The 25,010-nt window shown below is 40.1% G+C and overlaps 1 protein-coding gene across 4 annotated transcripts in view; it reads left to right on the top strand.

Moving 5' to 3' along the window:
* Nucleotides 1-25,010, top strand: part of dmxl2 (Dmx-like 2) — an 81,091-nt gene that overhangs the window by 32,110 nt on the left and 23,971 nt on the right. For 3 of the 4 annotated variants that reach the window (XM_061963891.2, XM_061963893.2, XM_061963890.2), the window contains exons 16-43: nt 702-791; nt 879-987; nt 1,099-1,218; nt 1,359-1,586; nt 3,751-4,037; nt 5,231-5,397; nt 6,729-7,380; nt 7,469-7,798; nt 7,909-8,028; nt 8,245-8,380; nt 9,118-9,228; nt 9,333-9,502; nt 12,129-12,226; nt 12,333-12,498; nt 12,917-13,181; nt 13,316-13,518; nt 13,649-14,017; nt 16,260-16,442; nt 16,537-16,833; nt 17,867-18,058; nt 18,151-18,227; nt 18,434-18,564; nt 19,845-20,090; nt 23,359-23,549; nt 23,800-23,933; nt 24,013-24,098; nt 24,211-24,412; nt 24,645-24,762. In XM_061963891.2, the coding sequence (XP_061819875.1) occupies nt 702-791; nt 879-987; nt 1,099-1,218; nt 1,359-1,586; nt 3,751-4,037; nt 5,231-5,397; nt 6,729-7,380; nt 7,469-7,798; nt 7,909-8,028; nt 8,245-8,380; nt 9,118-9,228; nt 9,333-9,502; nt 12,129-12,226; nt 12,333-12,498; nt 12,917-13,181; nt 13,316-13,518; nt 13,649-14,017; nt 16,260-16,442; nt 16,537-16,833; nt 17,867-18,058; nt 18,151-18,227; nt 18,434-18,564; nt 19,845-20,090; nt 23,359-23,549; nt 23,800-23,933; nt 24,013-24,098; nt 24,211-24,412; nt 24,645-24,762 (5,478 nt within the window). Of the gene's footprint in view, nt 1-701; nt 792-878; nt 988-1,098; nt 1,219-1,358; nt 1,587-3,750; nt 4,038-5,230; nt 5,398-6,728; nt 7,381-7,468; nt 7,799-7,908; nt 8,029-8,244; nt 8,381-9,117; nt 9,229-9,332; nt 9,503-12,128; nt 12,227-12,332; nt 12,499-12,916; nt 13,182-13,315; nt 13,519-13,648; nt 14,018-16,259; nt 16,443-16,536; nt 16,834-17,866; nt 18,059-18,150; nt 18,228-18,433; nt 18,565-19,844; nt 20,091-20,320; nt 23,282-23,358; nt 23,550-23,799; nt 23,934-24,012; nt 24,099-24,210; nt 24,413-24,644; nt 24,763-25,010 lie in introns of those variants that run through there. The other variant, XM_061963894.2, reaches the window with a different exon arrangement.

Genomic DNA, 25,010 nt, shown 5'->3' with positions numbered 1-25,010 from the left:
AAAGGTTTTCACCCTGTCCACCTTTGTCCCCCCTATGTACAGAGGTGTGTAGTGGGTACTCCTTCTCCGTGGGTCAATAATCATCTCCTTGGTCTTGTCTGTGTTCAAGGAGAGATTATTATCCTGACACCAGGCCACCAGTTCCGCTACCTCCCTTCTGTATCAGCTCCCCCGGTGATCAGTCCGACGACCGTAGTATCATCTGCAAACTTGATGATACTGGTGTTGTTCTGGGAGGCCACACAGTCGTGTGTGAAGAGGGTGTACAATAGGGGGCTCAGCACGCAGCCTTGGGGGGGTCCCTATGCTTAGAACCTTTGTGCCTGATGTCTGGTTGCCGATTCTGACTGACTGGGGCCGGTTTGTGAGAAAGTTCAGGACCCAGTCACAGAGAGCTGGTGTCAGCCCAACAGTGAGGAGTTTAGCAGTGAGTTTTGAGTGACTAGCTTACATAAGTGCCATTTCTGATGTGATAAAATCATAATAACTTGTCATTTTTTTCCTTTGTTTAAATGTAAAGATACTGTACTTTGTGGACTTTTTTTATTGGGTTGGCTGTCAAATACAATAATATACATGTAATTTGAAAATATTTACAATGTTTTTCCTTTTTGCAAAATGTCATCAATATAGTTTACACAAACTAATTGTCACTACATTTATTACATTTGACATTTTCTTAAATGTATTTCACCACTCAGAAACTAGTAGGAGAAGTATTCAACATCGTCAGCCAGCAGTCCACCGCCAGACCTGGATGTATTATAGAGCTGGATGTCATTACAAACCAGGTGAGAATCTGCATTGACATTTAACTAAAATGCTGAAATTGTGAACACAAAACATAATAAAATCGTATTTTCTATGTCCAATTATAGTGTGGTGCCAACACTCAGCTACTGCATGTTTTCCAAGAGGATTTCATTTTAGGTTATAAACCTCAGAAGGAACCAGAAACACACACGACTACCTTTCCATCTAGTGAAGGTGTGCCATTTGATATTTTTACATTACTTTCTGTAATTCTGAATAGCAGTGTAAACCTGAATTGAAACAGATGATATGAGAAGTATTTGAATTAAACTTTGCTCTTACCAGATTACCAACCTCCCCCTTTTTCGGAGAAGTTCTTTTTGGTGGTGATAGAAAAGGATCTCAACAGGAACTCTGTGCTACAAATGTGGCACCTGCACCTACAGTCTGTCCAGGCTTGTGTTGGTAGGAGGAGGGCTTCAGATATTTGTTAAAAACACTGTTTTTCTTTGTAGTGTTGATTTGTTCAGGTGTGCTGCATTAACTTTTCATAGCTCAGGTATAGGTGTAGGCTAGCTTTAATGTTGACATATATTTGTGTACAGACGATCTCAGCCAAGATTATGGCTTCCAGAGCCAGCTAATGGTTCCCAATCAAGTTATGAATGTCGACTCATCTCCAGAAACCTCACCTATCAGGCCTCTGCCCCGCTCAGCCTCCACGGCCAACTTGCAATCAGCTAGCAAACTCATCCTTAGTTCCAAACTGGTATACAGCAAACGACTCGACTTGCCCCATGGTGTGGAGGTTACCAGAGCCACACCTTCTGCTGGTAAGTACGAGCAAACATCATCCTCACTCGTATCAATATCCATATATTTTTGCACAATTTAAAAGAATAGGAGTTCATTCTTGCATAGGGCAGCCTGCTCTTAACATTTTAAGTAGCGGTCTGTCGTCTGGTGTGGTTCTTACCAGTTTTAAACACACCGTGGTTCAACCCCTTTTAAAGAAACCTGGTATGGACAATTCTGTTTTAGCTTATTTTAGACCCATTTCTAAGCTGTCTTTCCTCCCAAAGATCTTAGAGAAGATTGTTTTACTCAGTTAAACAATTTAAGTCTTGCTTTAAACCCCTCCATAGTACTGAGTCAGCATTATGAAGGGTTTTTAATGACGTTTTCCGAGCAACTGATTAAGGTGATCATGTGATTTTAGTTTTACTTGATCCAACAGCAGCATTTGATGCGGTGGATCGTAATATTTTAATTAGCCGCCTACAGCATCAAGTGGGCATCTGCGGTACTGCCTTGAGTTGGTTGAAGTTACATTTAACAAATAGAACCTCCTCTGTAAATTGTGCTGGTTGATAAACTTCTGTTGCTCCCTTGACATGTGGGGTCCCACAGTGCTCAGTTTTAGAGCCACTAGCATTTTCCATTTATTTACATCCTCTGGGCTCAATCCTAAGAAAGCATGACATTACTTTTCACTGTTATGCCGATGACAGACACATTTATTTTTCGTTAAAGAGAAAACATGTCTCCTCAATGTAGCCACTACTCACTTGTTTTGATGATATCACGGCTTGGATAGCCCTACATTTTTTAAATTTTAATGATAAGAAAACGGAAGTAATAGTATTTGGACGTAGTGGTATTTGTGAGCACTCCCCGTTGACTTAGGCCCCTTGGCGATGCACGTTATGGTCACTAACCTGGGCTTTCGTATTGATAGTGATTTTAAATTGGACGTCAGATTGGCACAGTGGTGAAAGCCAATTTTTTTTCATTTGCTGGTCAAGGTTAAAAACCTTCTTTCCAGGTAACAGTTTGAGGCAGTAATCCATGCCTTCATTACATTTCGCTTGGATTACTGTAACTCTTTGTATTTTGGAGTTAGCTAGTACTCTCTCTCGTCTTCAGCTGGTATAAAATGCAGCTGCCCACTTTTAACAAGCACAAGTAAAAGAGAGCACATTACTCCTGTTTTAGCCTCACTTCACTGGCTGCCTGTGTCTTTTTAGAGTCCATTTTAAAATTATTTTATTCGGTTTTAATTCCCTACATGGTCTTGCCTTGCCTTACTTCTCTGAGCTGCTCCACCTCTATGCCCCCACCCGGTCACTCCGTTCAGCTGATCAGATGCTCCTGGAGGTACCAAAATCAAAGCGCAAGCTCAGAGGGTACAGGGCTTTTTCTGTTGTGGGTCCTGAACTCCAGAACTATCTCCCTCTCCATGTGAGACACGGCCCTTCTTAGGCTACTTTTAAAACACTTCTTTAAACCCACTTTTACTCACTGGCTTTTAACCAAGCATGGAACTTTGAACTGTATTTATCTTTTTTAACTTTTGAACCGCCTTTTATCTGACTGATTGTTCTCAAGATCTTTTTATCTGATCTTTTTTTATATATTTTACCTCTGTTTTTTAAATGCTTTATTCTATCCTTTGCTGTACTTTTCTGTTTTTCTGTTGTTTGTTTGTGGTGTACAGCCCTTTGTTTTACAACTGTGGTTGTTTTTAAAGAGCTTTATGAATAAAGTTGGTATGGTGGGGCGGCATGGCGTAGTGGGTAGAGCAACCGTGCCAGAAACCTGAGGGTTGCAGGTTCGCTCCCCGCCTCTTCCATCCAAAAATCGCTGCCATTGTGTCCTTGGGCGGGACACTTCACCCTTTGCCCCCGGTGCCACTCACACCGGTGAACTGAATGATGAATGATAGGTGGTGGTCGGAAGGGCCGTTGGCGCAAATTGCAGCCACGCTTCTGTCAGTCTACCCCAGGGCAGCTGTGGCTATGAGAGTAGCTTACCACCACCAGGTGTGAATGAATGATGGGTTCCACATGTAAAGCGACTTTGGGTACTTAGAAAAGCGCTATATAAATCCCAGTTATTATTATTATTATTATTATGATGGTACGGTATAGAATAAGATGGCTAATCTGGTACCAATTTTTTTTCTATTTTTCAAACTAATAATTTTCCTTGTTTTAGGTCATCTCAGTTCCTCCTCCATTTACCCAGTTTGTCTGGCTCCATATCTGATTGTTACCACCTGCTCGGACTCTCGAGTGCGGTTTTGGTGCTGTGCTGTAGAGGGGGCTGACGGTGATGGTGACAATGACCAGGACATGCGGTTCTACCGCTGGGAGCCGTGGGATCTAATGAACGAGGAGGAAGACAATAACAGTGCTGTGTTGGTGTCAGGGCGGCCTGTTGCTGTGTCTTGCTCCTACATTGGTAGGCTGGCTGTGGCTTTTAAACAACCACGCCAAGGACAGGTACATTAATAGAGTACTAGGGTGGCACAATTAATCCATTTTAAACCATAATCTAATGAATTATGACTATGTAAAAAAATAAAATAAAAAATAAACATTTTTTTCCTCTCGTCGTGTCTTGCGCCTCCAAGCTATCGTAGGCTACTCCGTCCTGCGAGAACACAGGTCTGATTAAACATATGGCGCTCCCCACACGCACGTCAGCATTTCCATTTTAAACATTTATTTGTGGCCACAAATAATCTCACAAATGCGAATTTTGCACTGTTGGGTTCTCCCTGTCTTAGAAACAAATTATAATGAAACTGTGGTGGATATAACATAATTCCGTTTTAAATATGCACTGGTGTCATACACACCTGCTTTGCCAGAGAATAAGAAACAGCATGCGGGTTCTGTGGTGCCAATTTTGCAACTTTGTCACTACATTTAGTGAAGAGAGGTGCTGTATGCATTAAAAGTGAAATACTGAAAAAGAGTATGTCTTGCGTCATGTATTTATTCTGTAATCAAGTGCAAGCGGTCACGAAAGGCCAAGTTTTCACCACATAAGTAGAGATCAACCTCCTTCTGTCTTTTTGTAACACATTCCTGGTGAAATATGCAAACCAGTGATATACTAAACCAGTGATATTTAAAGTGTGGCCTAAGGGCCATTTGTGGGACACCGTTTTTTTATGGACCCGTAGCACATTATAGAAATAAAATAAACAATATAATTATTGAGTAATCTGAAATGTTTATACAAATAATGAATGACGATACAACAAATACATACAAACACATGTATAATGTTTCTTTAACCTTTTTATTAACTTATATCATTACAAGTAACATGATAATGTCAGCAACCTCCATCATTCGCTTTTTTTTGTAGTTTTTACCAAAATAATTAAAAAATCAAGTTTTCAGAGAAAGAAATTGGGATTTTATTTTTAGCCAAAATTGTGCAGACCTAAAAAATACTTGCTACCCACCATTCGGAAATTATTGTTCTAAATCATCCAAAAGTAGTTTCTAGTTTTATTTATCAAATACCTAATAATTTATGTATAATGTAAATACATACCAAATGAATAACTGTGTGTTTTAAAATGATTATGTTTCATAATTTATAATCAACATTACTTTTCAATTGTTTTTCAATTTTTAGTCTTGTATAAATGTTAATCATTGCTCAACTTTTCTTGCAGATTTCTAGGGAGGAGTTCTCCATGCATGTGTCTATTTATGAGTGTGAATCTACTGGTGGCTCAGAGTGGGTCTTGGAGCAAACTCTTCACTTGGACGACTTCAACAGACCCTCATCAACCCTGGACCCGAGAGTCAGCGTGGACTCCAACCTCTTTGTCTACAGCAGGTCAGGTGGCTACTGCATATTATATTTTGAATGCTGTTGTAATGCTTTTAGGTGTACGTACATAGACAGAGATGTTCATGTGTTAAACAGTCATTTTCATATCAAAATATAAGTTTTTTTTTTTTTTTGATGAAATATCAAAAAAAAAAAATATCCACACCAAATTTGTTGAACGCTCGCTTTAGCCCCAGGTACTCGCTGTTCCTCTTGCCTAAATGCTGCACTGAGTTGCAGGACGGGGAGACGTTCAGGAGTACCGAAACAAGCTTTCTAGTTAGCTAACCATCTAGCTAATTTACTTGTTTCTGTTGCTTCTGTTCGCTCTCCGAGCCACAGCGTTGGTGTCTGTGCACTTTGCTGCTAATCATATCTGTATGATTACAATCCGAACACTGTTAGTATTTATCAGTAGCCAGCGACAAAGTATATTTTTGATGTGACGGACATGCAAAGAAATCACAACATCGTAGGTATTTTACTCGAAGGGGCGTGGCTACAGCATAGAGTTGCCAAATGAGAAACGTTTTCTGAGTTCTATGTATGCATTGTTATAGAATTCTACATTACAGTTTCAATGATAATGTTAGTAAATTATGTCTTAAAAACCCCAAAATATTATGTGGTACATTAAATGGGACATGTAAGTGTCAAAAAGACAGCTAAAAGATGTTGGAAGATGAGAATAAATCTAAAAGTAAAATATAGTGTAGAAATGCACCCTATTTCAAGAAATTTAGTCTTGATTTTCAAAATTTTCTTTCGGGGCTTGCGTGGCAGCACTTTGTGCCGATAGAAGTTTTTCTCTTTTTTTCTCTAAAGGATGCTCACATGCCTGTCATTTAATCTTTTTCCTACCTACTATTACTCTTTTTAAGTAATTACATTTGATCAAGCCTTTTCTAACATTACAGACTACAAAATTTTAAAATTATGTGCTATGATTTGTGCTAATACCGTATCGAATTAATTCTCTATGGGCCATTACTCAAGACCCCGATACTGGTATTGAAAGGTTGTATTTCAGGATAGCCCTAAACATACCTCAAAAAGTAATGGGCTGATTTTGATGAAACCTTTAGGAAATGTCAAAATTTTGATAAGGTTCTAGTGATTAGAGTTTTGTTACAGAATAATTTCTTCTACGTTACCCTACGATTATGTCACAAAGCTCAACTTCTGTGTGTGTGTGTGTGTGTGTGTGTGTGTGTGTGTGTGTGTGTGTGTGTGGGTGAATACAGAATTTGTTTTCCAAACTATGCTCACATTTGTGTGCAAAAAAAAACAAACACTTGGGCCGATAAAAGGTAAAACAACATTTATTTTTGTTACAGATCTGACCTGTACATGTGCCGAGACCACAACTCGCCTAACATCAAGCACTATGTCCACCTGGACTGGTTGTCAAAAGAAGACGGATCACACATTCTCACTGTGGGAGTTGGATCCAACATTCTGATGTACGGTAGAATCTCTGGCATGGTCAACGAACAGACGAGCAGCAAAGAAGGTGTGGCTGTCATCACACTTCCTCTAGGGGGCAGTATTAAACAGGGGATCCGCTCTCGCTGGATCCTGCTCCGGACCGTGGACCTGCTGTCCTCTGTGGATGGCACGCCTTCTCTACCAGTCTCATTGTCCTGGGTGAGGGATGGCATCTTAGTGGTGGGAATGGACTGTGAGATGCATGTGTATGCCCAGTGGCACCAGGACAAGAAGCCTGGTGAGGGAGAAGAGGGCAACTTGTCTTCTGCAGACATTGCCGGAGGTCATACCACAGCTTCTTCTTCAGTTTTTGAAGGGAGAGTGAGATCTAAGAGTGTTTTCGAAGGGAGCACCGCAGTAGATGAGGCACTACGTGCTCCAGCAGGACTTGAAGAGGGTGGACTTTTTGAGGCAGCTCATTCCTTGTCTCCAACTCTACCCCAGTATCATCCCACCCAGCTCCTTGAACTCATGGATTTGGGAAAGGTTCGTCGTGCCAAGGTGAGTTATCCCCATCCTTTAGTACCTCCAAATGGAGCTATTATTTTACCTTTTTATTTACTTGCTTCATTTCATATGTTTTTGTCAGGCCATTCTCGCTCATTTGGTGAAGTGTATTGCTGGAGAGGTCGCTGTGGTAAGAGACGTAGAGGCAGGTGAAGGAGGAGCCAGAAGACATCTGTCCCGAACCATCAGTGTGACTGGCAGCACCGCAAAAGACACTATAGTAGCTGGTCGTGATGGAGGACGGGACTACACCGAAATCAACTCCATCCCCCCACTCCCTCTTTATGCACTCATGCTGGCCGATGAAGATACTTCCTTCAAAGGAGCAGAAGAAGCTGTCAAAGGACCCAAGGTGGCCAATGGTGAGGCAGGACAGAAGTCTACCGAGGACCAATATTCTGACCTATTTCAGGTTAGTTGTCATTATTTTGTATTTGGAAGTTTAGGCTGATTAATAATGAAGATAAAAAGTCAAATTTTTTTGTTATTGTATTCTTATTACTTACCTTGCTATGTTTGCAGTTGGCAACAGTCACTACAGATGACTTTGTGAACTTTGCAACTGACAAACCAGAAAAGAAGTCCCGCGTTATCAACCTTTCCCAATATGGTCCTTCCTACTTTGGACCAGAGCATGCACAGGTATTTTAAAGGAGATCCCACATACAAGGATAGTAACATTAAGTAGGCTTTGTATTACCTACTACTGTGCCTACCTAGGTTTTTTAGTGAGCCAAAATAAGAGGCATTGAACAGAGCTACATAGCAATGGTGAAACAGTAATTACAGTGCAATGATTGATCTGAAGCATCATCATGACGCGGCTCCTTTATTTAAACATATCTTGGGTTTGTTTAGGTGTTGTCCAGTCACCTTATGCACTCCAGCCTCCCTGGACTGACCCGACTGGAGCAAATGTTCTTGGTGGCCCTGGCTGACACTGTAGCAACCACCAGTGCTGAAGTCACCAGCTCCACTGACCAACAGTATACAGGTCGGAAATAGTGTTTTTGTGTGGATGTGGCATTATATTTTTGTTATACATTGCGAAACACATAATGTTTCATTTAGACTAGTAAATTGTTTCATACTGTATTTAGAATAGCTGTGTAGACCGCAGTAGATTTGAGTGTTTTGCAATGTCATACAAATCCCAACGGTCTATTTGTGGTGGCAGTCTCTATCAGAGAGGATAGAAAACCACATGTTAACTGTGAAGAGATTACCGGTAATGCAATTGCGATCTATATTTACACATACAGATATTAATACTGCTGAAGATCTCCATATTGTATTTTGTCTGTCCTGGTAAGAAATCATACTGTGTTTAGGTTGGTTAAAGGTTATGAATATTATGTTTAGCATCATTTCGGTTGATTGTGTGTTCCTTAACATAGGTATTCTTCAACCATCAAATATTTGTGATAAACAGCATTGTTTGTGCTCATGTAGCTGTATATAAACATCCCATTTTCCTTATCTTTTTGTCTTTTTCTTTAATTCATAATCCTGTTTATTTAGTCTTTTGAGGAGAAGACATTAGCAGATTGTTCCAGAGCTAAGTAAGCACAAAGAGGGTAAAAGGGTTCAGGGACATAAAACGCAGACTGCCAGGAGTACACGAACTGGAGTGACACTGAAGGACTTTTTTGTGGTTGATATTTTAATATAGAGATCTCTTGCTCTTTAGGATAAAAGTCACAAGTTTACAATTCCCTTGTGCGTTTGTAGGAGGCGAGGCTTTGGATGAATGTGGACTAAGGTACCTGCTGGCCATGCGTCTTCATACTTGTCTTCTCACCTCCCTGCCCCCACTCTATCGCATGCAACTTCTCCACCAGGGTAAAATACGTCACAAATACGTCAATTACCAAAATGAGAATTGTCCAGTTCAGTTAATCCTTTTATGCAGCTGTCACTTATTTTCTGATGCTATTTAATGTTAGGTCTGTCAACGTGCCACTTTGCCTGGGCCTTCCACTCTGAGGCTGAGGAGGAGCTGCTCAACATGATCCCAGCCATGCAGAGAGGTGACCCACAGTGGTCTGAACTCCGGGCCGTAGGTGTCGGTTGGTGGATACGCAACATCAACACCTTGCGGAAAATTGTGGAAAAGGTACGTCTAGAAATAAACCCTCTGAAACATTTAGCTTACTTTGAGAAAATTACTTGAATTGTTTATCCGGGACAGATTATTTGACTAAGAAAGACTAATTAAAATAAATAACTAAAATAAAAAACGGATGGATGGATGGAAAAAACAACCTAAACCAGTTTTTCGTGATTGGCTTTTTCCATACTAAAGTCTGATTTGGTTTAAGTTCTGCCTTTAAAGGGGAACTGCACTTTCTTTTGAAATGTTGCCTATTATTCACAATCATTATAAAAGACATGACAACGAATTGATTTTTTTTTTTTTACGCATTCCAAATATTAAATACATTCGATCAGAAGTCAGCTTACAATGGAGTTTATGGGAGCTGTTCAATTCTGCCTATAGAGCCCCTAAAATAAACATCCAAACACCTCCATTAGGGTTTTATTTACATGATGTAAGTATATATGTTATGTAGTAACGGTAGTTAACGTAGTTTGATCATTTTAAGCATACGCGGCCCATTAATTTCTAAAACGCATCACAACGTTTACATTTCTTTTCTTCATCACTGATATCAGTGCAGACTTTATGAGAGCCAACAAACATAATAAAACCTCACTTACTGTACAAGGTCTGCTGTCATTAGGATGCCGACTGCTAGGATGTTCATATATTCCCATTTAGATGAAAAATGTCTCAATATCCTTGCAAAGAAACAGGGTGGGGATGGGGGGGAGATGTTCTTTTTGTGTCATTTTTGCCAGTTCCAGGTCATAAATGGCTGTCAAAGTGTCCCAACTTGTCATATTATCTTCTCAGCCATCTACTTTTCAGGTGAGAGCCTTGATTTATGATCTAGAATAAACTTACATGGAGCAGAGTAGCGAGGAAGCAGCAGAGCACTCGACAATGTAAACATAGGCACACACGAAGTGATCAAGTCGCCGCTATGGTCTTCGTTAATAGGCACACACGAAGTGATCAAGTCGCCGCTATGGTCTTCGTTAGCGCTTATAATAACAATAATATTAATGATTAATATTCAAGTCACAAAATGTAAATGTTTTATTGTTGCCGCTTTTTGAATGTTATTTATCTGATTTTATGGGCGGAACAGTAGAGCTTCCATTGGCTGCGCTGTAAGCGGACTTGAATTTACGTTTATTTAATATGTAGAATGCATTAAAAAAAATCCATCCGTTGTCAGATCTTTCATAATCATTGACAGTGGAGCCGATGGGAGGTCCTCTATTCCGCCAAAAATCCTATTAATAAACATTCAAAAAGCATTAACAATACTCCATTTACATTTTGTGACTTGAATATTAACCAAGTATAAGTGATATTGTTATTATCAGCGCTAACGCAGACAAACTATTTATAGCAACGCCGTGATCACAAGGTTGTGTGTAATGTTTACATCATTGTGTGGTCCACCGTTTCCTTGCTTCCTTGCTCGTCAAACTCCATTGTAGATCATACATTATGCCTCTTACCTGGATAGAAAAAGGCTAAGGCTGTATTCCGTTAAGTTGGTACACTTTGACAGCCAAATTACTCGGAAATGGCGGGAACTACACATAAAGACGCTTGGCTCTACCTCCCTTTTTATCACAAGAATTATGAGTTATTCTTCATCGAACTGGAAATATATGAAAATCACAGCAGTTGGCATCATCATGAAAGCATACCTTATACAGTAAGTGATGTTTTATTATGTTTGTTGGTTCTCATAAAGTCTGTAGTGAGCAATAATCAGTGATGTTGTAAAAAAAAAAAAAAGCGAACGTTGTGATGCATTTTTTAAATTACTGCGCCGCCCGCGTATGCTTAAAATAATCAAAATACGTAAGTACTAAATGTTAATACAAATGTGCCCGTTACTACATTACATATATACTTACATCATGTAAATAAAACCATAATGGAGGTGTTTAGATATTTTTAAGGACTTTATAGGCAGAATAGAGCAGCTCCCATAGATAGGCTCCATTGTAAGCAGACTTTTGAAATAATGTATTTAATATTTGCAATGCATTAAAAAAATCCATCCATCATGTCTTTCGTAATGATTGTGAATGATAGGCAAAATTTAAAAAAAATTGCAGTTCCTCTTTAACTTCCACCTTTATTGTTTTTTCGCCCTGAGATCGGTAGGTTGTGAGTTCAAACCCTGGCCGAGTCATACCAAAGACTATAAAAATGAGACCCATTATCTCCCTGCTTGGCACTCAGCATCAAGGGTTGGAATTGGGGGTTAAATCACCAAAATGATTCCCGGGCGCGGCCCCCGCTGCTGCCCACCGCTCCCCTCACCTCCCAGGAGGTGATCAAGGGTGTTGGGTCAAATGCAGAGAATAATTTCGCCACACCTGGTGTGTGTGATAATCATTGACACTTTAACTTTAACATCAATTTTAAAATGTTTGAAAATGTTGTTCTCATCCAGTAGGCATGTACTATATATGTACAGCATAGCTGGGTCAACAAATGTCTTCTTAAAGTTCCCAAATATTCTACTATTAAAAATTAGGGCAAAGCTTACATAATTGCATAAAGCATTGCTAAATATTATTTTCAATTTATTAGTACATTGTAAAAGCTGAACCTACTTTTTAGTAATGATCATTTTTATATATTATAGTTGGGCAAAGCTGCATTCCAGAGGCACAACGACCCTTTAGATGCTGCTCTGTTCTACCTGGCCATGAAGAAAAAGGCTGTACTTTGGGGCCTTTTCAGGTGAGACGCTTATCAGCTCTTAAAAATGAGCAATTCTGTATTCTATTGATATATCCCTTATTTTAAGCTCATTGTGCTATCAAGTTCAATTGTTTGTTTCTCTCAGGTCCCAGCATGATGAAAAGATGACTCAATTCTTCAAGAACAATTTCAGTGAAGACCGCTGGCGAAAAGCAGCTCTAAAAAATGCTTTCTCCCTGCTGGGAAAGCAACGCTTTGAACAGTCGGCCGCCTTCTTCTTGCTAGCTGGATCACTCAAAGACGCCATTGAGGTGTGAACAGCTCACACTAAGCAGCATGTGTGATTAATAATTATAGTTCATTGTATTGATCATATCCATACATTATTCATATTAATATATCACAAATGGGGCTACATTTTGTTACTGCTAAGCCTTTGCATCACATCTTAGAAGTCTAAATTATACTGATAAGGTGTAGTTAATCTGCACATATTTTTCCTTGGCCAGTGTTTGCAATACCACATAGTCAAAATATAGATAGCCGGACAGGGAAAGAAAATGGTAAGCATTGCCTGCTTCATTTCCATGTCTCTGAAACCTAGAGAAACAGCTTCCAAATATTATATCATTATCATTACATAATGAGCCATTTATGTTATTCACTTGATACACATGTACTTAGATGCAGTTTTATGCAGCTTCCTATCTCCTATTTTGTGGCATGTAGGTGTTGATGGAGAAGATGGAGGATCTCCAGTTAGCCATCATAGTGGCAAGGCTTTATGAAGCAGACTTTGAAAGCTCGCCCACCTGCCAAGGCCTCCTTTATGAGAAGGTTCTTGGTTGTAACAGGGACGGGAGCGGTTACCACTGTTCTAGACTTCACCCTGACCCGTTCTTGCGCAGTATTGCATACTGGATCATGAAGGATTTTACCCAAGCCCTGGACACACTCTTAGAGCGCATCCCCAAAGATGATGATGATAACTCTGGTGAGCTGATTTAAGACACTCAGAAACTCACCTATTTATAAAAGCTAAACTACATTTTATATTTTCTTTACTTTATGCTTCGTTTGCTAAACTTACATTCTCTCTTTCTCCTGCTTTTTTACCCTCTGCTTTAGATGTCATGGTCAAATCTTGCAACCCTGTGGTGTTCAGTTTCTACAACTATCTAAGAACACGCCCTCTCATTATCCGGCGCCACTTTGCAAGTTCTGAGGGTACAGCAGCAACTGTGGGTTTCACTGCTGAAAAGAGCAGTGCAGATGAGATCAACCTCATAGAGCGCAAATTGTTCTTCACCACTGCTAATGCTCATTTCAAGGTAGGCTCACTTATCTGGCTGTCTTGACCTCTTCATTTCCTATTACATAATGTATATTGTATATGATAAAATACTGATAAGACAGAGATATTTAGCAATTAGTCATAACACATATTTGAATACCTTACAGGTGGGCTGCCCAGTTTTGGCCCTGGAGGTGCTCTCTAAGATTCCCAAAGTTACCAAGAAATCTGGCTCATCTCTCAGCAAAGCTTCCTCCAAGGCTAATGTAAACTCAACCGAGCCACTGGAACAGAGCACAGGTTTGGACTGGGCTTCTGCTGCCTCTGCATGGGGTGGAAATGAAAGTGCAGGAGGCCTGGACTGGAGCCAACCTGAGCTCAAAATGCAGGACAATGAGCTGCAGCTGGACTGGGGTGATGATAAGGAAGAAGAAGAAGATGACGATGATGACTGTCTAACTATGAAGAAACTTGAAACTGAAACTGAAAAAAAATTGGAAGGAACCTCTGAATCCAAACAAAGAGATGACTCACAGGTTGGGCAAATTCATTAAAATTGGAAACAATACTTTAATGTTTCTCTTTGAAAATTAGTAACAGTTGTATAATGTAATTTTATGAAATGATAATGTTCACTGTAGAGTAGGGATGTAACGATATCAAAATCTCACGGTACAATAATATCACGTATTCAGGCCACGGTACAATGTTATTGTGGTATATGTCCAAAAAAATCTTACAAATGCTATAGCATGTGAAATTAAGTGGCAGTAATTTTTAGGATACACACACTTCGTGTAATTGAACACAAACATAATGCTAAAATGTTCTAATCATATTTATTACTACAAACACATATTTTTAAATTCAAAGAATTGTGCGGGAACATCTACTCCAGGTGTGTCGTACGTATGGCCCGCCGTATCAGGCCCACAAACAGGTTTACTCCGGCTCGCGGCACACAAAAAGAGTTTGCTAAGTATAAAAATGAGCTGCAATTTTTTATGAAATAAACTGCTGTTTTAAATGTGTCCACTGGATGTCGCAATAGCAATTCAAGTGTAACCCATGTCACACTGTTTAAGGTGAAGTGTCAGCTGACTTCAAGCGCCCTCTGGATTGGCTGTCCCTATTCCAATCAGCGCAGGTGCAAGCAATTAGCTGCTCCTGTTGTGGCTGGCGGCAGACTAATGCTGTATTTGCACGTAATGCCTTCTTTAATTGTAAATTACCCACTTAACGGATAAAGTAATCATATGGTAAGATGCAAGGACTTAAGTCAACATGACCATCATTTTTGTAGTAGTGCAGGGCTCGCAATTGGTTAACAGCACGATGTGTACCCATGAACCCCATTGTAAAAATGTGTGTTTCTACATTTGTTGTTTGTTCTATTTTATTTTATGCTTAAATCTAGCATGTTCACATTGGTTAAGTTTGTAGTTATGCTATCTTTAATTCGGCTATCATGGTGTCATATAGGCAATTGTTTAGATTATAATATAATTGTAATATTTGAATGACGATAAATGAATTTGTTGTGGATTTCACCAATGCGGCAGTTTTCCAAACACGTTTTTAATGGTGAACTGCCAACATTTGAATCCTAAACAGAAGGTGCTTAAAGTTTATTGGCTTTGTAAATATACTGAGACAGAGTCTAAGTTAATTGTGATCGTCATGGTGTTTTTGAAACTGCACCAATTCTTTCCTCAGAATTTTCAACTAACTTGTAGTGTTTTGCCAATTTTTTGCCAGTTTTTGTAATATGTACATTTTCAGAATGTGCTTATTCTATTTTTGGCCAAAGTGAGACCAAAAAAAAGCTGTGCTAAAAATAATTTGACATTCCTGATCTACTATGTCTCTCTTTCTTAGAAGCAATGTCCTCTACATTGGACATTTTTTTGTATCAGTTTGGAAAAATCATCCATCCATCCATCCATTTTCTACGACTTGTCCCTCTCGGGGTCATGGGGGGTGCTGGAGCCTATCCCAGTTTCTCAGAAAAGTTAACTTACATTTTAACTTTCGATAATGTAAATACCTCATAAATTGGCATTTAGTTTTGATGGCTTTATCTTTTTGGGTGATGGTAGCTTATCAAGTGTCTTCTGTGTGCAGCAGCTGCTTTCCCTCGGCACCGTGCGCCTTGACTGAGTCTGTTTTGGCTTGGAAAACACAACATGTCACACTTTATTACTCCTACCACAAATGTTAAGTTTTTGTTTGGTACCAACATAACTCAAAACAGTTATTAGGATTTAAAAATAAAAAAAAGTTTGATCTACTAGGATGAGTTTTACGCTTCAGTTCCTGCTTCCTCTCTTACCACTTTACGGTGCTCCAACCTCCCAAGTTTTCAGTCCCGTGCTTTGCAGAAGATTCTGGGAGATGTAGTTTATTTTCAGACCCACCAAAGCAAAAGTGCCAGAAAAAACTACACTCACCAAGTTTTCGTTTGATGCAGTCACGCATCACGGCAATATTAAGATTTTGAAACCGCAATACCGGGGTATCTACAATATACTGTAGAGCAATGGTTTTTTTCTTGACAATCTTTATTAGCTGCATTTTGCAAGTAAGACTCTTGTACACTCCTTTTGTAAGTCCAGAATTCTGCAAATGGTGGCTCTTAATCGATGACAAAATAAAATCAATAGTAGGGATGAATTAATCAATTATAGGCAATACTAGATGCTAATGTAACTCATCAAAGCAACTGTATCAATACAATTACAAATGTAGTTGACTTAATTTCACTTTGTCATATCTAAGGGTGAGTCTGAGGTAGATGTGATAGCTGAGCAGCTGAAGTTCCGCGCCTGTCTGAAAATCCTAATGACAGAGCTTCGCACTCTAGCCACCGGCTTTGAGGTAGATGGAGGGAAACTTCGTTTTCAGCTCTACAGCTGGCTGGAAAAGGAGATTGCTGCCATGCATAACATATGTAACTACAAGGTAAAGTATGGCACATTTTTCATATAATATATGAAGCCCCTTGTAATGATTCACCATTTCATGATGGTGCTAATATCCTTTCATCGACCTGCAGGTAGAAGGAAAGGAGGAGCCGTCAGAGGCAGAGCACTGGGCAGAGCGAGCAGCATCGGTGGACATATCAGATGACATGTTGGAGAGAATTGACGCTGGAGCCTATGAGCGTCACCAAATGGAACGCCGTCGTCTTCAAGCTAAGCAGCAGCACTCAGAGAGGCGCAAGGCTTGGCTGAGAAAGAACCAGGCCCTTCTGAGGGTCTTCCTTTCTTACTGCAGCCTTCATGGAGCCAAGGGAGGCGGAGTAACCTCTGTGCGGATGGAGCTTCTGTTCCTTCTTCAGGAAAGCCAACAGGTAGCCACATATTCTTACAATAGCTTTGACAAGAATTGTCAACTCGTCGATCGCAATCAACCAGTTCATCTTTGGAACCCTACTGGTCGATCGCAAAAATATTGGAAAAAATATATATATATCACTATTACATCAGTGACGCGCCCACCCGAAGAGTAATCAGCAACCTGCAAACAGGCACGCACTTAAACTCCTGAACACGTACACACGCCTCGCCTCGCTCTCTTCAGCCTTACATTCGCCGCTCTCGAAACCGCGGCAACCACACCCCTGTGAGGTGATGCACACTACACTCGCTCATCTTGCAAACGCGCATGTCATGATAACAAGCCAAATACTAGAGTCCGTGACATTTCTTCCAAGTACGGATTTTGTGTCGATTTATTGTATTTGTGTTGATTTATTGTGCATACAAAATTAAACATTGACATGCGCAAAGGCCGTAATATATGATGAAACAAGACGGCAGCTAAAGAAGGACTTCCCATTTATCCCCTATGAACAGCTGATTTTGCTACTTCCGGAGCTGACGTAAGCTGACTCGCGTCTCATAATTGACCATAGGATGAACAAATATACTACGGTATTAAGAATATAGCAGCCATAAACAGTTAGCTTCTACAGCTGGGGTGCCGGAAGTGCGGCACAAGGGCCATCTGTGGCCCGTGACTTGTTTGTCATTGGCCGTTGGCACATTGCAGAAAAAAAACTAACACCAGCAAAAATTGGGAAAACAGCAAGAAGCACATGAGAAAAAAAAAAAAAAATGTTGACATCAGCCTATGATAAAACAAAGCTTTGTCTTTAGAAACAAACAAACAAAAAAATAAATATATATATATGTATATGTATATATATAAAACAGTTGACGCAGGGGTAGATCTTACTTTGGTTTTTGGCTGAGACCACAGATATTGGGCTTGAAAAGGTTGGACGTACTATGGTACCCAATGTGTTTGCAACTCAATTATGGCAGATCCTTTTTTTTTTGCCTTCAGTAAATGAAGAATCTTTATCTTATCTTCCTTTTTAGGAGATCACAGTGAAACAGCTGCAGTCTCCCCTCCCTCTACCAACCACCTTGCCTCTGCTGTCAGCCTGCATTGCGCCCACTAAGACAGTTATAGCCAACCCTGTGCTTCACCTCAGCAACCACATTCATGATATCCTCCACACCATCACCCTCATGGAACTTCCACCACATCCAGACATCAAAGATGACCGGGTCAGAACTTAAATTTAACTGTGCAGTCCCTCTGTGCTACGTCCGTAGGTTAATGTAATAGCAGAAAAGTGAATTGTGTCTCTCTCCCTCAGGTAAATACCCTACACACACTAGCAGCTTCTCTGTCTGCTTGCATTTATCAGGCACTGTGTGACAGCCATAGTTACAGGTACTCTTATCAGTCTCTCCTATTGTTTTCATTGTTTACTGGCTTTTTCATGTACCACTTAAGTACAGTGATACTAATCAGAGAAGGACTAAATTTGGTTAATTAGAAATATTATTTTGTACCCTAGGAGGAAAAAAATGTTCAAGTGTGACCAATATTCTCTCATCACATGCTTTTGCATTCTTGTTTTGGTATGAACTGTGCAGCAGCCAGACAGAGGCCAACCAGTTTACTGGCATGGTGTACCAGGGCCTGTTGCTCAGTGAGAGGAAACGACTCCGCACAGAAAGCATAGAGGAACATGTAACTCCCAACTCAGCTCCTGCCCAGTGGCCAGGTAAAAAGAGCAAATAATCCATATCTGGATCATTTTATTTCTTTGTTAAATTGAATGATTTTGGCTAACACAGTTTTTATTTGTAGCTATAGAAATTTAAATATTATAAATACATCTTACTTATATGATCGCTAGTGTTAGTTAGTTAGTTAGTTAGTTAGTTAGTTAGTTAGCATTATAACTCAAAAAGTTATGAGTGGATTTTCTTTAAACCTTCAAGAAATGTTGGAAATGCAATAAGGATCAAGTGGTTAGATTTTGAGAGTGAGCCAGATCACTGTCTGAATTCAGGACTTTTTAAAGGATTCTTCACTCTTTGGAGATAAGGTCTGGAAGAGATTTGCGCTCTCTGAGTGCTTTTTAGTTAGATTAGATTTCGATTTGGAGAGACTGAACATGTGTGTGTGTGTGTGTGTGTGTGTGTGTGTGTGTGTGTGTGTGTGTGTGTGTGTGTGTGTGTGTGTGTGTGTGTGTGTGTGTGTGTGTGTGTGTGTGTGTGTGTGTGTGTGTGTGTGTGTGTCTTAGCGGCCATGGCTCCCCTCCACCCACAAAGAAAAAGAGTGGATGACTTACAAGAGTGTTCACTTCGTTGATCTCATTTTGCTATAGAACAAAAGCTCTCAGTTGCTGACACCGATGCAAACAGTGAACCATCTTGCAGCCTGTTTGGAAGCATCAGACAAACACCTACAGAAATGTCAGTTTCATTTATTCCTCGATGTAGAGGTTATGTATTCAGTGGGGTTTGTTTATCAGTCTGTCGGTTGTTAGCTTGTTCGTGAGCAACACAATCTAAAAAGTTATTGGCTAATTTTTATTAGACTTTTGGGGAGAAGTCAGACGTGAAATAAGGAACAAGTGATTATTATTTGGGGATTGATTCAGATCACTGTCTGGATTCAGGAGATAGGGCCTGGTGGAGCTCAGTGATCCCCGAGTGAGTTTCTAATTTCAAGTATTTTATATAATTCTCTTTTGAGTTTCAAAAACATGGGCTATTAGAGCGCATCAGCTACATCTTTGCGAGAGAATATGAAAAGCAGAGGAAGCGGATGAGCAGCGCGAAGCATGAAGTCTGTGTTTATGCAAAGAGGCAGATGGTGTTCTATAATAGGAGCTTCATGGCCCCTGGAAAGGAAACAGAAAGACAGACTGTGCTCATAATACTAATGCTTAGTAAATCAGCTTTATATTGTGCAGAGACAGCATTTTTGTTCTTTAGATGTTACTCTGCTACTTTTTACCTGATACACTATAGTTTGTATGTTTTATTTCTCCAGGTGTATCGTCCCTGATTTCATTGTTGACGTCTGCCAGGGAGGAGGACCAGCCGAGGCTCAATGTGCTGTTGTGCGAGGCAGTCATGGCTGTTTATCTAGCCTTGCTCATCCATGGCCTGGGCACTCACAACAGCAATGAACTATTTCGCCTTGCAGCTCATCCTCTCAACAACCGCATGTGGGCCGCCGTCTTTGGAGGAGGAGCAAAAGTAGTTATTAAGCCTAAGAGGCCTGATGCACCACCAGGTATGATTATGGCTTTGTTGCTTCTTTATTACTTTTGATGTTTTTGTGTGGCCATCTCATCTGTTTTCTTAACTCTTACCCCGTTTCTCCCTGTCGCTTTATGCTTCATTCTAATGGCTCTCAATTATGATGTAATTGCAACAATCGTCCCCCGAGCTCTGTTGAGCCCAAAGATGTTTCTACAGATGTGTTGTGTCTTGTGTGAGTGTGCCCTATGCCCTGTGTCCCAGTGCCAGCTGATTTTGAGGCAGCCAGGCCAGAAGAGTCTCTGGAGACACAAAGACCTGAGCAGGGCAGCCTCACCAAAATCCCCCAACCCATTCCCAATGAAAACCAGTGTCTCAAACAGTCCCCTCCTCCCGTTTTACGGGGAGTTGGGCCCGGCACTGTGACACTAGCAACTAAAACCAGCTGTGAGTAAGAAGCTGGTGGATTGCAGTGCTGGTTTGCAGGATTGAAGTGCATGGTAATTGTACAGGTTTGCAAATGTTTGACTCCTCCCACCCCCATCAATTTTTCACAAGAATACACCTGAATGCCTGTTAAAACAGCCATCCCTGTTTGTTTTGAAGTGTTTTTCCTGATTGCAATTTGTGTGTGTAGTGTACGTGTGCTTTGTGTGTTGACTGTGCCGCATGTACGTGCAATGTCTTACATGCTCAACTCATGCTGTTGTCCTTACTGTGCCATTAAAGCAGTGGTTCTCAAACTTTTTTTGTCATCCCCCACTTTGGACAAGAGGGAGTTTTCAAGCCCCACCTGCCCCCATCGGCCTAACAGAACGCTAATGCCAAGCTTAACATTTTCAAATTTATTGAACATCAAGTAACATCAAGTTGTATACATTCAAACTCAATAACATAAAATAACATCAAGTTCAATAATAAATAAAATAACTGTGCAGTTGTGGTATAACTTGCATCAAGTTCAATAATAAATAAAATAACTGTGCAGCTGTGGTATAACTTGCATCAAGTTCAATAATAAATAAAATAACTTGCATCAAGTTCAATAACAAATAAAAAAGTGTTATAACTTGCATCAAGTTCAATAACTAATCAAAAAGTGTTATAACTTGCATCAAGTTCAATAATAAATCAAATAACTTGCATCAAGTTCAATAATAAATCAAATAAAAGTGTTATAACTTGCATCAAGTTCAATAATAAATCAAATAAAAGTGTTATAACTTGCATCAAGTTCAATAATAAATCAAATAACTTGCATCAAGTTCAATAATAAATCAAATAAAAGTGCCACTTTGCAAAAAAGGAGGAGCTATGCATTTGGCAAGACAGGGCAAGTGACAGCACTTTGCCCCGGGAGAGCCACCTTGCTTCACTGTGAAACAGTACGGCTGTATGATCAGCTCCCATTTCCTCACACAGTGCAGAGAACAGTCGCACTTTCAGTGGTCGTGTTTTGATCAAATTTACCGCGCTCACAACATCTGTTAAAACCTCATTGAGTTCGGGGCTGAGCTGCTTTGACGCGAGTGCTTCCCGGTGAATGACACAGTGTGTCCAACCCTCTTTATTAGAGCCTGCAGCCCGTTTCTTCACCCTGCCATGGTCTATGCGCCATCGCAGCAAAAGCCCACACAGTTTTCCCATTTAAGGTCGTGTTATTTGAGGAAACTGTCCATTATCTTGAACAGCTCATCAGCAGTGGCTCTATTTTTCATGTATTTGCAAAACAGCAAATCCTCGCAGTGACTCGCCATTCACAAAGCGGACGTATGCGATGAACAGGCAGTCTTTATTGCTGTCAGTAGCTTCGTCCACTTGTAAAGCAAAACGACTTTCTTTTCATTTGTCTACTCAAGATCACTTGCAATGTCGCATATACGTCTCGCAATTGTGTCGTTTGACAGTGGGACAGCTTTTAATTTTGCTGCGCTTGTTCCGCTTAGCCCCGCCCCCATTAGTTACTGCTGCTATGTCTGTCAAACGTTCGCTCCTACCTAGAAATTTAAAGCTTACAGGAAAACTAAGTAATTTACATTTATTTATATAGCGGATTTCACTGACGGAATCACAAAGTGATTTACAGTGTGTATAGAAAATGAAAGCATAGTAAAAAAAAAAAAAATCTAAGAATATAATAAAAAAAAAAAAAATTTAAAGTGAAATTTCCTCCCGTTCCTCGCGCCCCACGTGTCATGTCTCTATTCCCCACAAGTGGGGCGCGCCCCACACTTTGAGAAACGCTGCATTAAAGTGACAGTTGGGGCAAGCAAGGTGGGTGCAGAAGTCATAGCTGAGCCCCCCCTGACTAAACCTGAAGCTGAGGCTAAACCAGGTACATCCTGTGAGGTTGTAAGAGTAATCAAGACCCGTGTTTGTTTAAACAGCTTTTTTGTATTAATGATTTACAAGTGGTAGTGTGTGTGTCACTAGTTGGAACATTATCAATAGTTTTTCATCGCTGACTTTTAGATTGGTTTTCAAAGTAGCAGTTTTTTCAACCAGTTGACTAAAATTTGCTCTAAAACTCTAGTTAATTTGACGAAACTCCTCTTCACTCTGATAGTGTTTGAGGAGGAAGATACAGCTTGGTATTTTAGACTTTAAAAGTAGAAGATGCCTCGCAGTGCAGACCAGCGTTTGAAAAACAGAGGCAAAGTAGAGAGTTTCTTTATACCAGAGATGATAAGTGTTAATATGAATCATGTGAACTGATGTAAGGACAAGCCACAACATTTCATAAACAGAAAATCACATACACATTTTAATGTTGTTATCCTAAATAACTTGTCCACTGTTACAGAAACGGATTCAGTCGCTGGTTAAATTATTTGTTTTCCTCAACAAAGTCCCCAACATCATTAATTTGTTACTGTCCATACATTTATGATACACTACAATTACTTCCACTAATACAACCGCTTGTGTATTGTCTGTGTTAGTCTAACCGCACTGTCTACTGTTTTGTGTCTTGTCTTGTTTTGTCTGGTGCAATGCTCGTGATAGTGCTCCAGGATATTAGTGCAGGTTTGTGCACACCCTAGTGATTTTTCCCTGTCTATATATGTTTTTTGAATGTCTGTCTCTATAGTGCATTTTAAACATATGCATATTGTCAGTGTTCTATTGTGGATGTGTGCTGTGCGGAGTGTTGATGGCAGTTTTTCCTGATTTATTTGTTGATATCTTGCAATTACAAAAATGTCTCAACTCCTCATTACCCTCTTTCAGGATTTTACAGATTGCAGAAAACTGGAGTTATGCTAGTCCGAAATTCGCTGTGTCTTTGTCCTGTCCACCAGTGATGCTCCCTCAGCCCCCTGCAGAGGATGTGGATCGATACAGGCGCAGATTTAACATGAGGATGTTGGTTCCTGGACGCCCCGTAAAGGAGACACCAGCAACCCCACCACCTGTGCCCATAGAGAGACCCGCATACAGGGAAAAGTTCATTCCTCCAGAGCTCAGCATGTGGGACTATTTTGTGGCCAAAGTAAGGCACTGACTGCAGACTATAATAGTTATTGTCATTGCATTACAATTGACAAACCATTGCAACAAAATGAGGTTTATGGCGTTCTTAATATGCATAATGTAGGTATAACAGGCAATATACAGTAAAAAATACAGTATACAAATAATGTAGGCAGCAAGTAGAGTACAACAATTGGCATGCATAGATAATGCAACATGTCCAACTATTCCATCTTCTTGCCCCTCTCATTTCAATCTTGTCCCCTCAGCCCTTCCTGCCGTTGTCAGATAGCAACACTTTGTGCGACTCTGATGAAAGTGGAGCAGAGGAGGATGATGATGATGATGATGCCTTCCTTTCTGACACACAGATGACTGAGCACTCAGACCCCAACTCCTACAGGTAGGCTCCTTTTTTGTGAACCCTTTCAGGGAGACATTAGCTTTTAAAAATCCTGAATTTTGTCTGTTTTGCACCCTAGCTGGGCTCTTATCCGCCTGGTCATGGTTAAGCTGGCTCATAACTGCATTAAGAATTTTCTGCCTATCACTGGCCTCGACTCTGCAGGTACAAATGCACACAATCTAGTTTACGCTTTTGTTAGACATAAACAAGTAATACATATAATGTCAATCTAAATACATCAAACATGACATATGTCGACTGTGTGTATTTACAGACTTGCCAGTCACTTCGCCTCCTACCAATGCTGTGTTGAAGACCCTGGAGAACTGGGAACAGCTTTTATTGGAGCCAATGAATAAATTTGATGGACCACCTCCCAATTACATTAACACTTACCCTACTGACCTCAGTGCTGGAGGTGGTCCTGCCATACTGCGGCACAAGGCCATGTTGGAGCCAGACAACACTCCTTTCAAGTAAGACTTACTGTACATCAATGACACTGACACACACTGACATTGGGGCAGACCTTACTGCTTATTACTGCAACATCAGCAGATTACCCTTTTACATCGAAAGGGACTATGATTTAGTTATACTCATTTTCTAACTACAGTCATTCAGTGACATTAATTGTAGATGAAAATGGATGGATGGAATTTATGAACTACCTAACATGTAAAATTTTTGTCATTGTTTTTTTCTCAGAACAAAGAATCACCAGTCTTTTCCAGCCCGACGCCTGTGGCATTTCCTGGTCAAACAAGAGGTTCTCCAAGAGACTTTAATTCGTTATATCTTCACCAAGAAAAGGAAGCAGAGCGAGGTGAGCTGCTTACATGCTTTTGCAATATCTGTTTTCCTTTTCTTATTTTTTATTAGGTCTCATAATGAAACCAGACATTGTGTTATTATTTATTTACAGTGGTGTACACCATAATGTTCCACTTTCCGTAATGCCCCCACAGAATTGACTCAAATGTAAAACTTAATTTTCATAAAAATGACATTTGTAAAGATGAAGTGGAAATTCAAATTGAGTCTACTACTAAATTACTTGTTTACTAGCTATAC

Source organism: Nerophis lumbriciformis, linkage group LG06 (genome assembly GCF_033978685.3).
Source record: "Nerophis lumbriciformis linkage group LG06, RoL_Nlum_v2.1, whole genome shotgun sequence".
Taxonomy (NCBI): domain Eukaryota; kingdom Metazoa; phylum Chordata; class Actinopteri; order Syngnathiformes; family Syngnathidae; genus Nerophis; species Nerophis lumbriciformis.
Note: the sequence above shows the minus strand (reverse complement) of the source record. Positions and strands in the feature narration are given on the sequence as shown.